The sequence below is a fragment of the Trichechus manatus genome, unplaced genomic scaffold, assembly GCF_000243295.1.
Source record: "Trichechus manatus latirostris isolate Lorelei unplaced genomic scaffold, TriManLat1.0 scaffold00242, whole genome shotgun sequence".
Taxonomy (NCBI): Eukaryota; Metazoa; Chordata; class Mammalia; order Sirenia; family Trichechidae; genus Trichechus; species Trichechus manatus.
In genome coordinates this window covers 479,424-495,135 of record NW_004444178.1, presented here as the reverse complement: position 1 = coordinate 495,135, position 15,712 = coordinate 479,424, and the positions used below count along the sequence as shown (strand labels likewise).

Genomic DNA, 15,712 nt, shown 5'->3' with positions numbered 1-15,712 from the left:
AATATAAATATTAAGTTCATTACTATTGCCAAAATAAGGGAAATTTTCCCTTAATAAGCAATAAAATGGTCATCCTGGTTTTTCGAATTATCATCTTCCCAAATACATCAACAATATAAGGAGGAAACTTAGGTTTATATTAATGACACATACCACAATTAGAGAGTGAGTCAAAAAAAATTATGGTGAAACGAGGGGGAAAAAAAGAGGTTTGATAGTTTCTCTAATCTTTAATTAGAAAATAGAAATGTGAAACGTATTTATGTTTAAAATTATAGTTTTAACTAAAACACACATTCCAAGGCAAGATCACCATAAGGTCATGCAATTCTGAGGTTATTTATTTCTGAGATATAAGTCACAGTTTCATGCATGTTGGAGAGAGAATCAAGCTAATGGTGCAAAACTTCTCAACTGAGGAACCAACTGACATTTGGTTGATGAAGATTCTGAGAGACAATGTTTTTATTTGCCAAGCTTACTAAATTTCAAAGGAGGGCAATTTCTGTCTGTATTTTGTATTGTTCCACTCATTGAAATGACCCCTCCCCTCCAAAAACAAAAACATAGCCCCTTAGATCACAAGATATTAAAGAGGCTGACTATATTCTAAGCATATCTGTTCTCCAAATTTAATTCACAAAATGCAAATATACTGTGCTTATGATCTTGCTTTTTTTTGCATAATTGGTTGTTATTTCATACACTCACCTTTGTAAAATTTCACATCATCATGCCTGTGTATTCAGAAATGTCTTCAATCTAAAATTATAACACTGATGTGTGTTGTTCTTCAAGACAAGATAAAGGAACTACAAAAGCATTAAGCAAATAAAACCCCTCACCGTTGCGTCAATTCTGACTCAGAGCGACCCTACAGGACAAAGTAGACCTACCCCATAGGGTTTCCAAGGAGTGGATGGTGGATTCGAACAGCCGGTCTTTTGGTTTGCAGCCGAGCTCTTAACCACTGCACCACTAATGCTCCATTTGATAAATGTTGTTGTTCTTAGGTGCCATCAAGTTGCTTCCGACTCATAGCAACCCTATGGGACAGAGTACAACTGCCCCACAAGGTTTCCAAGAAGTGGTTGGTGGATTTGAACTGCTGACCATTTTGGTTAGTGGCCGAGCTCTTAACCACTACACCACCAGGGATGACCACGATTAAGATTACTAATTTAAGCACAGATGGCATCACGGATTTTTCCAAACAGCAACATCAACAAATATAAATAAATATACGGTACTAAATGTATGTACATGTATGTGTGAATTAAACATGTGCACATACACTATTTTAATATATGCATATATATAATACAAATACAATTTAAATATATAATATCAATATACCATTTATATATTAACATATCTTAAAATTATCTGAAAAAGTTGTAATCTTCCCAAAAACAAAGTACACAGTATATTTCCTTAAAAACAATTTTCCCAAAGACAAACCTCTACAAGGACGGTCCAGTTCCAATATTACTGCAATGATCCTCATTCAATATAAAACATAAAGAATACTTCACTGACGTCTAAACTTAAAAAGGAAAAGTAGAACATTTTAATAAAAAATTTTAGTATCAAAGAAAATCAAATGGCATGGATGTGAAAATAAAGATTATATTACTGAAGTCTCAAAGAACATCAGAAATAGCCTTGAAAATCACACAATACAGAAGATGAAACATGAGACACTATCTTGAAAAGGATGTCATTTATCCTGCAACAAATAAATTTATCCAACCAGGGAGCTGAAATGTAAATTATGCTGTGACTGTAGGGGTTAACAGCACAGATTCTGGAGATGGACTGCCTGAGTGTGAATTCCAGTTCCACCACCTTCTAGCTTTTCAATCTTTGGGAAGTTACTTGCGCTCTCTATGCCTTATAGTTTCCTCATCAATACAATGGAAGTAATAGCACTACTTACTTCATAGGTCACTATAGGGTGGTTGTAAGGATTTAATATGTACGTATACATAAGGTGCCTAGTACATAGCAGGAAACCCTAGCGGCATAGTGGTTAAGAGCTATGGCTGCTAACCAAAAGGCTGGCAGTTCAAATCCACCAGATGCTCCTTGGAAACTCTATGGGACAGTTCTACTTTGTCCTGTAGGTTCGCTATGAGTTGGAATTGACTCAACAGCAATGGGTTTAGTAAGCAGTAAGCATTATACAAGTGTTGTTTTTTTTTTTTTTTTAATGGTGGTTGTTATTTTGCATATATAGAGCATTTCACATTTCCAAACTACTTTGCAAACCTTTTACTTGTATCATCTCATTTAACTCTCTAAAAAACTCCAGGGAGTAAATACTATTAATTCTTGATATTTTACAGATGAGGAAACCAAGGTACAGGGAAGATAAGGATCGAGTTTATAAATAACAGAACTAGGTTTCAAACCTAGCAGAGTGACTAAATATCCTTGCACTTTATCATTTATTACACAATACTGCCTCCCAAAATGTAGAAAAACACTTTAACACTTAATAAAATCTAGGCTCATCACATAAATTTAACAGGCTTCCTTTTGAAACATCCAATATTAAAAATATCAACTTGAAGAAGAAGAAAAGGGATGATTAGTAAAATATTTCTTTAATTAGGATGTTCCTTTCTGGCATTAATTTTTTTAAAATCTGATTTATATATAATCAGAAATGAGAAACATGTCTGTCTACAGTGGAAATAGAAAGCAACCACATTATAGTGCTATTAAGATGACAAAGTGGATCTGGAAAGGAAAAGGCTGTGGGGCACCGGTGACGCACATACGCAGTGTTTGCCTGGTGCTGGGGATGGGAGCCAGGACTGATGACAGCATTAAGGGAATTTTTTGAGAGTGGAAACATTCTAAAATTAGATTAAGGAGATGGCTGAACAACTCTTAATTTACTTACAATCATTAAACTGTACATAATAATGGTTTTTGTTTTTTTTTTCAACAAAATAAAAGTTCACTGCTCTTGTAACAGTAGAGGTGAGTGGAAGAGGATCTGATCTATGCAACAGAACACAAGACCAAGAATGGTTGGATAATAAGACCATTAATATTCCTTCCTTAAATAAAAACAATTTAGACAAAGACCAGATTAAAAGTGTTAATTTCTCACAGAAGCCTTTTGTTTCAGATGGCATCAAGGTAGCTGCCCTTAAACCGAAAGACAGAGTTAAAGAAGTGTGGGAACCAGCAGGCAAATAAATAAAACATAGGACCCATGCCAAGGAAAGAACTTTGGTTCTGGCACATGGAATTGAAAACAAATCATACCCAGCCCAGTTGGGTAGATGTCTGTTCTTCTGCTGGAATGCAAGATCCTTGAAAATGTGGATTTTCTTTAGTCTTTTCTGCATCACCCTTTACAGTATCTGTCCAAGGACACATGGCAAAGAGAGGCAGACCTGAGATTTAAATTCAGGCCATTTTATTATTTAGCAAGTTTTGTTGTTGTTGTTGTTGTTGTTGAGAATACACACAGCAAAACATATACCAATTCAACAGTTTCTACATTTACCATTTAGTGACATTGACTATATTCTTCAAGTTGTGCAACCATTCTCATCCTCCTTTTCTGAGTTGTTCCTCCTCCATTAACATAAATTCACTGCCCCCTAAGGTTCCTATCTAGTCTTTCAAGTTGCTCTTGTCAACTTGATCCCATTATAGATAGTTCTTAAAAGAGCATAATGCTCAAGGCAGACATTTTTTACTAGTTAAACTAAACTACTGTTTGGTTTTAAGAAGACTTCAGGGGATACTTTTGGTTGAAGGTTTAAAGATTATCTCAGGGCAATACACTCAGGGGTTCTTTCAACCTTCATGACTCCAGGAAGTCTGGAGTCCATGAAAACTTGAAGCTCTGTTCTCCATCTTCCCCCTTTTGATTGGGATTCTTCTATAGAATCTTTGATCAAAATGTTCAGTAAATGGGTGAGATTTTATGGTATGAAAATTAGACCTCAATAGAGCTATTTTTTAAAACAGAAATATTTGCTATTTATCAGAAGAACGGGGCATTTTAAATAAACATATTTTCCACTCTTCTTTAGATAAATAAGAGACAGGACAATGAGAAAACTGACTTCTACTCTAAAACACTTAATTAAGAAAAATAATCATATTCTACATAGTTACAGAATGGCCTGGAAAGAGATTCTGCTGAGAGGAGTTTTTTTATACAAGAGTTTTTGACCAAATCTAAACAAACAGGACAACATGACTGAGGAACTTAGAATAGCACAAAATCTTTGAATGTCCGAGTTAGTGTGTTGGATGACTTCAGAGATGATATAGCCTAAGGTCCTCTTCTCAAATAAGAAAATCAAGATCCACAGACATTAAGTGATTTGCCTAAAATTACAGAACTGGTAAGTGAAAAAGCTTGGACTAGCTGAGATCTCCTCTCAGTTAAGTAAAAAAAAAAAAACAAAAAACCTACAAAAATAAAGACTCACCAGTCAATCAACAACCTTTTTTGTTTGTTTGTTTCATACTAAGTAGATACTCCTTTCAGGTTTGTTTTTAATAATTAAAAATATTTTAAAGTTTTTAAAAATAAACCTGTTAGGAACTATTTAAAGAAATGCTTCTGCCCTCAGAAGATTATAAGCTATTTAATCATATGGAGTGGCAAATGTGTACAGATCTAGCTCTGCATTAGCAAATTAATTTAACAAGCACTTATTCTGAATTAAACCAACCCTTGCCAGATTGTATTAGACTATCAGAACGGTTAAGAATAAATGAAGAACCAGACTCTGTCCTTATCAGTGAGAAAAGTAAAACAGCTATATAAATAATATATAGACAATAACAAGACAACACACAACCAAGTGGATGACAACATAATGTGGGATTTTATGTTCTCAGAGTAAGCTAAGCAAGAAAAAGATCAATATGAGGTCACATGAGTCAGGGAGAATCCCTGAAAGAAGTAAATAATGACCCAGACATAGGAGGAAGAACAGAATATGATTCAAAACTTTACAGGCAGCAGCAAAGTCTCAAGTGAATAGTTGAACTGCACAGTCAAGAGGCAAGTAAGACTAAAGAAAGGACAATGATGCTGACACACAACAAAGAAGCCACAGACAGCTAAAATGAAGAATAAATTCCTTGAAAAACACAATTTACCAAAACTGACACAAGATGAAACAACAAAAAAAAAAGCTCTGTATCTATATTGAAAAAAGTAACCTTGTATCTACTTTAAAAATTGAATTCATCAGGAAAAACCTTCCCACAAAGAGAACTTCAGGTCCAAGCGGTTTCACTGGGGAATTCTACCAAGATTTAATGAAGAAATATCATTATTAAACAATTTTTTTTTTAATAGAGAAGAGGAATACTTTCCAACTCCTTTTAGAAGGCCAACATAACTTGATAGCAAAACTTGACAAAGACTTTACAACAAAGGAAAACAACGGAACAATATCTTTCATGAATACTGATGCAAAAATCCTTATAGAATAAAGGAGAAAAAACATATAAAAATCTTTGTTAAGAGCAGAAAAAGCATTTGAAAAAAATCAACACCTACTCATAATAATAAAAGTGCCTAGCAAATCAGGACTAGCAGGAAACTTCGTTAAACTGATGAAGAGTATTTATGAAAGCTGAGGAAAAAAAACACAACACTTAACAGTCGAAGAGAGAATGCTTTGCCCCCACATCAGGCAAAGGTATCTACTACTTTCATCAATTCTAGACAATGATACTGAAGTTTTCCCAGGACAATGAGTTGTAAAGACTGGTAAAGAAGTAAAACTGCTTCTATTTGCAGATGATATGATTGTTTATGTAGAAAATCCGAAAGAATTTACAAAACAATATATTTAGTGAATTTTGCAACGCTGAAAGATACCAGCTAAGGAGTTTGGCTGCAGGCCAAAAGCCTATGTATCATCTTTCTGGCCTGATCAAAGGCAATTATAAACTCTTTGCCTGACAGGGCTCACAGGCAAAAGCTGTTCTCCCAATCCCAGACTTGGTGCAAAGCCAGCGCATGGTAGTCTCTGGAGCAAGTTGCAGTCAAGGACTCACCTACCCCCGCTTTTTGTCCATCCTGCCATTGGTAGTGCTCAAAAGTATATCTGCAATCCTACCCTAAGCACCTCCATTCAGAGCCTCCTTGGGAGGTCAGGGGAGAGGAGGGCTTGGCTAAGACACTGTTTAAGTCAAGCCACTGCCAAGACCTCCTTATGGGGAGAGGGGGCTTTGAAGACACTTTTTTCCCACTCTGACTCAGTACTTTTACACTCCTAGTCCTTTTGCTCTGCCTTCCTGAAGCTCGCAGGTCCACAAAATGGCAGGAGCCTTTTGCTCCTCAGGGCTCCCTCAGCAGTGAGACAGCCTCCTTTCCTTACATCTGCACTGATCCACCTGACACTCACTGATGCCGTTCAGACAAAAATGGAACATTGTGGCACCCAGCTTCATTTCCTGTTTGATTTCTTGCTTATACCACTACAGTAAGTGAATAAAGTCTTGATTATTACTTTCAGTTAAAAAAACCTGTTGCTATCCAGTTGATTCTGACTCATAGCGACCCTACAGTTAGTTGTCCTAATTGACAACCTACATGCCTGGCAGCTCTCAACACTATAGAAAATAACATTTAAAAAATTCCTGTATAATAGCATCAAGGAACATTAAGTACTCAGAAATAAATGTAAAAATAGACATATAAGAATTCTATGCTGAAAACTACAAAGCACTAATGGGAGAAAATAAAGAATATCTGAATAAGTGGCAAGATAGACCAAGCTCATGAACTGGAAGACTCAATACCGTCAAGATGTAAATGCTCCCCAAATTGATCCATGTAATCAACACAAGCCAATCATAATCCCAGTATGTTTTCTTTTGTAATAAAAACTGACAAGTTGTTTCTAAAACTTATTTGAAAATGCAAAAAATCTGGAATAATCAAAGCAGCATTGAAAAACAACACTTTGAGGAGTTACATAACCTAACTTAAAAGCTGATTATAAATTTTCAGTAATCAAGACAGTTGGTACTGGCATAAGAATACATAGCTCAATGAACAGGATACAAAGTCCAGAAATCAACTCACATTTAAACAGTCAACTGATTTTTAACAGCAGCACCAAAGCAATTCAATGTGGAAAGGAAAGCATTTTCAACAAATGGTGCTGAAAAAATGGAAAACCACATAGGATAATCAACAAATCTTAACTCTACTTGACACCATATATAAAAATATAAAATAAAAGCTAAAACTATAAAGCTTCTACAAGAACACAAAGGAGTTATCTTTGTGACCTGGTCATAGGCAAAGATTTCTTAGGCAAGATACAGAAAGCAATAACCATAAATGAAAAAGTGCTAAATTGGACTTCAGCACAATTAGCAACTTCTGCTCCTTAAATGACATCATTAACAGAATAAACAGGAAAGACACAGATAAGAAGTATATGTCTGCAAAACATATATTTGAAAAAAGATTTATATACAGAATATGTTTAACACTCCTACAACTCAATACTAAATAATCTATTTATTTTAAAAAATGGGCAAAAGACTTGGTTCACCTACAATAACCAGTGAGCACATAAAAATGTGCTCAACATTATTACTCACAAGGGAAAATGCAAATTAAAACCACAATGAAATTCTCCTATATGCTCATTAAAATGGGTAAAATCAAATAAAGACTAAAAATACCACTTATATGATGTTCTAGAACAAGCAAAACTAATCTGTGGTGAAACAATTAGAAAAGTGGATTTTTTCAGAAAAGCAATTAAGCGGCAAAGAGAAAAATGTTCTATAAATTGATAGGAATGTGGGTTATATGAAGGCATGCTTTTGTCAAAATTCACCATTTATTCACTTAAGATTTATTCATTTCACTATATGTAAATTTAACTACAAAGGAAAACAATTGTTGAACTTAGATTTACTTTTCACAGTGGTTTGGGTTGGCAATTCCAAAACATTGTGTATTCTAGACTTGAGCAAACAGGTAAACATATTACCCTGAGACCTAAAAGTTAGACAGCAGTTAAATGAGACCATCTGTAACTAAATTTTAACAAAAGGAAATAGTATTTTCATGAAACTAATTCAGCTTGTCTCATCATTACTTCAGAATATACAACTTTAGGGAAGTTGAAAAGTATTTAGTTTACATAGTCTAGATTTAAAAATTCTAAAAACAAGCACATATGATGAAGTTCCTATTTAGGTACAGCATTATTTTTTCTTTATTTGACTTTTAATTTTTTGCTGTCTAGATAAAAATTACTAAAACTGTAATTCTTCAAAGTATCTATTTAAAAATATGTATCAGCAAGGATGGTGCATTGCAAAAATTCAGTAACTATAACATTTGCTCTTTTTTCGTACTCAACTTTGACAAAAAATAAAGAAGAACATCTCTGTTAATCACTGTGCAGGTTGATTTTTTTTTTAAATACATTCTAGCATTTACCATATATTAAATATCGGCACTCTTCTGGAGTTCTATTTCTAGTATTAAATTGATTCAATATCCTGTTATATAGAGGAAAGCCATGTTTTTAAAAAGTTAATAAAATTAAATGGCAAGCTTTTCTGAAAAGTAATAAAACACAGCTTTCAAAACTAGGAGATCATAAAGTAATTTCTTATAAAAAGATATCAAAAAACTTATAAAACAACTGGCTGCTAAATAAAAAGGGATTTGTGTATATTTTCTCAAAGTAGGAACATAATTATGTTATGTTAAACACTCCATAATGTGGTGGAAATTTTACTATTTTTTGATAACTGTATCAGAATTTCCTTGAAAAGCAACTATCTCTTTTTTAAAAAAATAAAGTAAATGTAAAATGCAAAGCGGTAAGTAATACAATTTAAGAAAATAAAGTTTCAAAATAGTCTTTATTATATACTTTTTGTTTAAACTTTCAAATAATTCTTAATGCTTCATCAATTTGGATTCTAAATGCCAGACTTTTCTTACTTTTTGATACGAACCCTGTTAAAACAGATGGAAAATTTCTTTAGGCCATGAGTTACAGTAAGTCCATATGTCTCCAGAGATATCCGGCTTTGCTACTTTACCTTTGCTTTTTATATTAAATGTACCAAGAGAATTAGGAACGGTTAATACCTTACCAAAGATTCCTAACGCAACTTCATATGCAGCGTGCAAGCCACTAACCATTGTGAGTGGGGTGGGGGCGGGGTGGTGATCTTTGTTTGGTGACTTGTATATAGGGCTATACAAAGATGAGTAAGACAAGATACTATGACTTCAAGACAGTTACACTCTCCTGGGAAAAAAAGCCAAGTTAAACCTGAACTAGAGATAACAGTAGGAAAATCTAAAGGAAAAAAGTATATTACACAAGTTGTCACGGTGACATGGGAGGATAAAATTTTATTGCATATAACTGGAAGAAATATTAGAAATGTAAGCTTTAGAAATAATACTTTTGAAAACTGTAATTGCACTACACTAATCACAAATCTAGGTATGTAAGACAAAACAAAACAAAAAACTTATCTGTGAAATTGATAGTAAGAGTAAAGAATAGAAATAGAAGCTTATTCAGAAATGTCTTTCTACAGGAAATGTCTGTTTTTAATACATTTGAAATTTATTAGAAAACACAAATCATTTAAAACCTGTACTTTTTTCTGAAATTTAAAGTAAATAATTTACATTAACAATTTACAATCATGATATTCCTACATGAATACGCAAATTTTATCAACCTTAAGAGTGAAGTAATTAACACATGAAAAACTGCCTGCACAAGAAACAGTAAAGCAGCAAGTGCATAACCAAAAAAAAAAATAACTCATTCTATTTTTTTAAATCTATTAAATGCAATCCTAACTGTTAAGAGACAAAATTAGGTTTCATTTTTTTTAAGTAACCAAAATAAATCCATTTTCAATGACCGGAAGTTTCATTAAGATAGTAACTAAAAGTTACCACCAATCTTAGTTAGCTTTATTCTCTTGTCCTAAACAAATTTCAGGGAGAAGACACCCTTCCAACTATGAACCCAGTCTACAAGCCTACATACTAGTTAGAACAGAAAATATAATTAAAAATTAAAAGAATAATCAAACAGACTAATATTTTGAAACAAAATCTGATAAATACGAAATCTTGCTGGGTTCCTAATGACTTATGCAAACAATAAAATTTAGTTTTGGGGGAAGCACTCAGAACCCAAATGTTTAATCTTTGAAATAAATGAAGGTGCTAACAAGATTGTCTAGAGACCGAAATAACAATCCTAACCTTGTAAGCAAAATGGCTCACTACCTATATAATTTGCCTTATACTTAAATAAGGAGAATCTAGTTGTTAATTTTTTTTTAAAAAGGAACTGCCACCATTTAATAGTGGAAAAGTAGCTATAAAAAATGAAATTGCTTCATAGATCATTTTACCCTCAATGCTTCTGAGTAATGGCTACAATACAAAATAAAATTACAGATGTCATTTAGGAGGACCCAAGGATTCTAGCTTCTTAGTTTAAAAAAAAAAAAAAATTTCCCCTTTCTATCATCCACTAAGTAACAAAATGTGTCATATTTAGTTTATATAAGAAAGATAAAATTTGGGATCTAAAAGTTTGGTCTTATTCCTAATTTGATACAGATTTAGGAAGAAAAAAGTCCCACCTACCTCTAAAATCTATCTTTTGAAAATCAAATACGTTAGTCAAGAAATTGCTTTAATTCTACTTTTGTACAGATGTATTAACTAATTAATCTCAAATCTGGGGTTTCTGTTTTCTTACCTAACACAAAGAAAAAATTCATGCACTATACTTCAGCGACATAAAAGCAACTATCCTTTATGGAGTCTTTTACACATCTTCATTAAACATTTATTTTCTATTCAGTGACTCCATTTGCTCTGTAGGAAAAGTTTTTTTTTTAATTCAGCAAAGAATAATCAGTCATTACTTATGCAGTCATTTATTCATCAAACCTTTACTGAATATTAAATGTGCCAGGGACTGTGGAAACAAAAACAAATAAGATGTGGTGCCAACTCTTAAGAAAGCAGGGACACATCCCTAAGTGGGGCCATAAATCCTCCAACAAGGAACACCCATCACAAAGAGACAAACACCTAAAAAGGGCTCATAATTGTAAAACAGAATTTCAATTTGGCCGTTACCATTAAATTGCACTACATAACATAAAAGGATCCCTGGTGGCACAGTGATTAAAGCACTCGGCTGCTAACCAAAAGGTCTGCAGTTTGAACTCACCAGCCCTCTCAGTGGGAAAAAGATGTGGCAGTCTACTTCCATAAAGATTACAGCCTTGGAAACACTATGAGGCAGTTCTACACTGTCCTATATGGTCGTTCGAAGTCGGAATCGACTCAACAGCAATGGGTTTGGTTTTTGGTTTAGATAACATAAAGAAATGTATTTTAATCGGAAATCTCACTGGTGATTTTTAACTAAAGTTAAAAAGTAGATGGCGTAAAGCATTATTATTTTTTTAATTCCACAATATACTGTAAAGTATCTGTATCTTTAAGGCCTTGAGAATTTTCAAATTTCCTATGTCTAGTGCATATATTTCAGTCTAATTATTTTAAAGAACATGTAACAAAAACCTCAAATTTATTTTGCCCCATCTTCTAGACAGAAAGATATACAAAAACATAGCATGTACCTTTTCTAAAGTATGAAACAAGTATTACTGAAAAATATTTATTAATTGGGATCTCTATTTTAGCACACACATATATGCATCTTTTGTGTTACTAAATAATACCACTGCTCTAATATTTTATATAGAAGGACTTTTTACTATCATGCAACAATTGTTCATGAAGTCTTTAATGGGGCATAGTATGATTTTGATCATGTACAACAGAGGAAAAAACTGAGGCACACAGATGCTAAAGTACTTGCCAAAGACTGGAGAAAAACTTAGAGGCAGAGCCCAGAACAGCTGAAACTCACTAATCACAGTCTACTGACAAATTAAATGCAAGTTCCCAATGTCAAAAAATCTAAATAAATATACATAAATACATACAAATAACTGAAAAAGCAAGGAAAATAATTAAGAAGGAATTTTCTACATAGCCTGAATTACATAGAGAAGTGTGGTTTCAAAATCAAAGCTGCTAAAGCAGGTTCTAGTGAGTTATGTACATTAGTTCAAAGGAACTTGAGAAAATACAGTGTATGCAATAAAAATTATTATTACTCATGAAGTTTAATTTTATAAGAGAATCTAATATACAAATGCAATCAACATAATGTATCTCTGATCAAGCACTTAAATATATCTTAAGTAAAGCTTTATTTAAAATGTCTTAAAGTTGAAAAATGCATGTATACAAAATATTTAAGATGCAACTAAATCATAAAAAGTGTGGACTTTTTCGGGGAATTTGCAAAAAGTAGCAATGTCAATTTCAACATAAAAGAGATGTTAGGGAAAATGGCAGATATTAGCTTATAAGATTACTTTTTTTAAACACATAAAATTCTTCATCTCAAGGGCAATAGTGTTTAAACTGAATGTGTATATATATATACATACATGTATGTACATATATAGGTATATATTTTACAGAAAGATCACATTATAACCATAAAACATTTTTACAGCATTGCTTTATACCCAGTTTATCTTGTACTCAAAAATACTACTATATACTATTTATAAAACATTTAATACCCTCTTCATTACCTCTTTAAAACCTTTGCAGAAAATTTATGATGTTATCTTCTTAACAAGGCAAAACCAAGGAAGAGGACTTTGTACATCCATCATTTCTAGAGTAACAAAAATATTTTTACCATCCAGAAGACTTTCACAAAATTCCAGACACTGGCATGTTGTAATAATGCAAGTAGGATTGAAAATTTTGTAAAAGAAACTAAGGGAATAAATGATAAGAAAAGCTAATATTACTCAAAAATCTTATCAAGATTAGAAAAAAGATGGTACCCATGTTAGCTTTTTTTTAAGACAACTAATATATGATGGGTTGGAAATGCCCTCTTTTTTTAAATTTAAAGTAGTTTTTGAAATGCAAATTTATTCATTTCCTAGGTTCTTTCTTTCAAATATATGACCCAAAAAATTGGTAAAAAGTTGTGGGTTCTATTGCAAAAAGGCCTGAAACAATCCAGTACATTAAAAAAATAAATAAGAGGGTAGATATTCATATAGGTTCAAATAATTAAGAGCAGGATCAACAACACTCTAACTCAAACTTTTAAACATTTCAAATTAATCACCCTCCATGACCTCCAGTGAATTTCCCCTGGACTGAATTTCTGTTTGTTCATTACATAAGATTTTTATGTTTCTTTTCTTTTGTTTTTATTATTTTGCACTCTGTTACGTTATGCTTATGCTACAGAATTTTTAACTTGAGCAAATTATATGGCAGTCAGAATTATTTATGTGTGTATTAATCTTGTAACTACTTTACTCTAAATTTAAATGAGCTTAACCTCCAGGAGAATTCCCAGGACATTCTATATTAACTACATCAAAAAACACTGGTCAAATATTATAGACTTTCTTAACATTGCTGAAGTATTATGTATTTCTTCAATGGAATTTTTATTTTCTTCTTATCTTCCTCAATGATAGCATAAGAAACTCATAAAATCTAAAACTACATTTTTGAGGAATTAAGAAAAATAAAAATTATATTTTTAATGACTTAAATGACATTATTTCAGAAGCAAATACTTACAATCCCAGAATACATTTCTTTCATCAGCATAAATTTATTCTTTGTGAAATGTCTAATTTATGTACCCTCAGAAAATTTAATAAGGTTTTATCAAAAGATAATTTTTGAAAGAAATCAGCAAGGATTCCCTTAACGTGTCGCTGTCCTTTGAAGGAGTAATGTCTCTTTTAAATGAGCTCTCTTTGCCTGCTTTCCAACCTACTTCCCCATCTCACCCAAGGCTTTTGAGCCATTCCTTTGTTTCAGCAAATGAGGCAAGTAGGTAAAATTGGCAATCTTGGGACCCTCAGGAACAGCCACTGTGAAGCCTCACCTAGGATTCCTGATTAGCAATATGTCTTATTAAAAAAAAAAAAGTACCAAAACAAAAGAAACAAAGAATAGAACAAAACAAAACAAAACAAAATCTATCTAGGCCATCTTTTCACCTTTCTTTATTTCATAAGAAAGAAGCATTTAACACATTCATTTTGATAAGCAATAAAGAAGTGCTGATGAAGCTCATGTCAATAAAAGGTATCTTTTATCACCATTGCCAATACACTTCAACTTATGTAACAGAGCTTAATAATTTCATTGTTTTCTGAGATAAAACATAATAATCTTAACACAAGGTATTTGAAGCAAATTATTTTTGTGGCCTCTAGATATGCAGTATTATCAGCTTCTCTTATCAAGAGAAAATTAATTCTCTTGTGTTCAAAATTCAAATTATTGCTCTTAATTACATCTAAATCCACAGTATAACCATGTGTGGCAGGCTAATAAGTGAATGAATCTGTTTCTGAACTACTGTTTTCTCTAAATAAGATTTTAACAAAGGTCCTATACTGTGATTTTTTTCCCACTGTATCTGTGATAAGAAAATGATGCAGATGGAGTTTTAATCCCCTAAAGAAAAGGTCTCAGCATCCAATTTACCTGACAAGATTTTCATTGTCTCCAGTTCCCTTGCAAGTTGCACATTCAGTTCTTAAATCCTCAGCCTTGGGCTTCTTTTGTAATACAGACTGCCTTTGTCTTCTTTCTCTAGGAACTCTTTCCTGCCATACAAAGTAGAACAAAATAAAACAAAAACACAATCAAGATATGAGGAAAATATAAATAATTTTAAGAAAGAAAGTTTTCCAGCCCAAGTTTAGACTGTGAAAAATGCTTAACTTATTCCAACCTCATGTTTCTCTTCCTCAGGAACGAAGCTTCGTTTTCGTCCTCTGGTTCTCTAAAAAAAAAAAAACACAAAAAAATATCTAATGTTTAATTCAGAGGAAAAATCAATTTCCTATATTACTGCTTAAGTTAACGTACTTGGGAAATCAGTATTTCTAACTAATGTTGTATTGCTCTATTTCATTTTGTTACAATTTATATCACAGGAAACAAGAACATGACAAATAAAAAAACATTTTTACACAGCCTTACTTTTAAATAAACAAGTATCTGATAAGAGAATTGTTCTCCCAAAATTATTTGAAGAATTTTTTAACACTTTGTATGTCACACAATTATGATTTACTCAGAGCATTTAAATTTTCTTATCACACATGATTTATACACCCAAAACACTAAATCTGGAGTCATACCACGTCTACTGTCTATTGTGTGCCCTTATGTGTAAGGTAAAGAAATAGTCCATTGATTAACAGTCATAACAAAGCAGGAGGAAAAAGTCTAAGATGTTCCCAAATCCTAGTTTAAAGAAAACTAATTATATCATGGTATAAAGTGGCTGAGTTTAAACTTATTTAGTTCATGTTAACAACCTGTATCTAAGAACACATTTACCTTTTGACAGACCACACCCAAAGGTTTAAAAATAATGTAAGTATAATAGTATTTGAAGTCAATATGTTAAAAATCTCTACCCACATAGCCCAGCCTCTACAGAATTATAGTCCCCATGTGCAGAACACTGCTGTTTTAGAGAGACTGCTGGAAAAGAAGGCATCATTCCCACAGATTACTTTGACTGTTGAGAGCAAG

The 15,712-nt window shown here is 32.6% G+C and overlaps 1 protein-coding gene across 5 annotated transcripts in view; it reads right to left on the bottom strand.

Moving 5' to 3' along the window:
• The window catches only part of PHF14 (PHD finger protein 14), a 215,495-nt gene that overhangs the window by 92,664 nt on the left and 107,119 nt on the right, over positions 1 to 15,712 (bottom strand). For 3 of the 5 annotated variants that reach the window (XM_012559391.2, XM_023724350.1, XM_023724351.1), the window contains 2 exons: positions 14,901 to 14,951; positions 14,651 to 14,772 (listed from right to left, as the gene is read on the bottom strand). In XM_012559391.2, the coding sequence (XP_012414845.1) occupies positions 14,651 to 14,772; positions 14,901 to 14,951 (173 nt within the window). Of the gene's footprint in view, positions 1 to 11,341; positions 14,773 to 14,900; positions 14,952 to 15,712 lie in introns of those variants that run through there. The other 2 variants (XM_023724352.1, XM_023724353.1) reach the window with 2 other exon arrangements.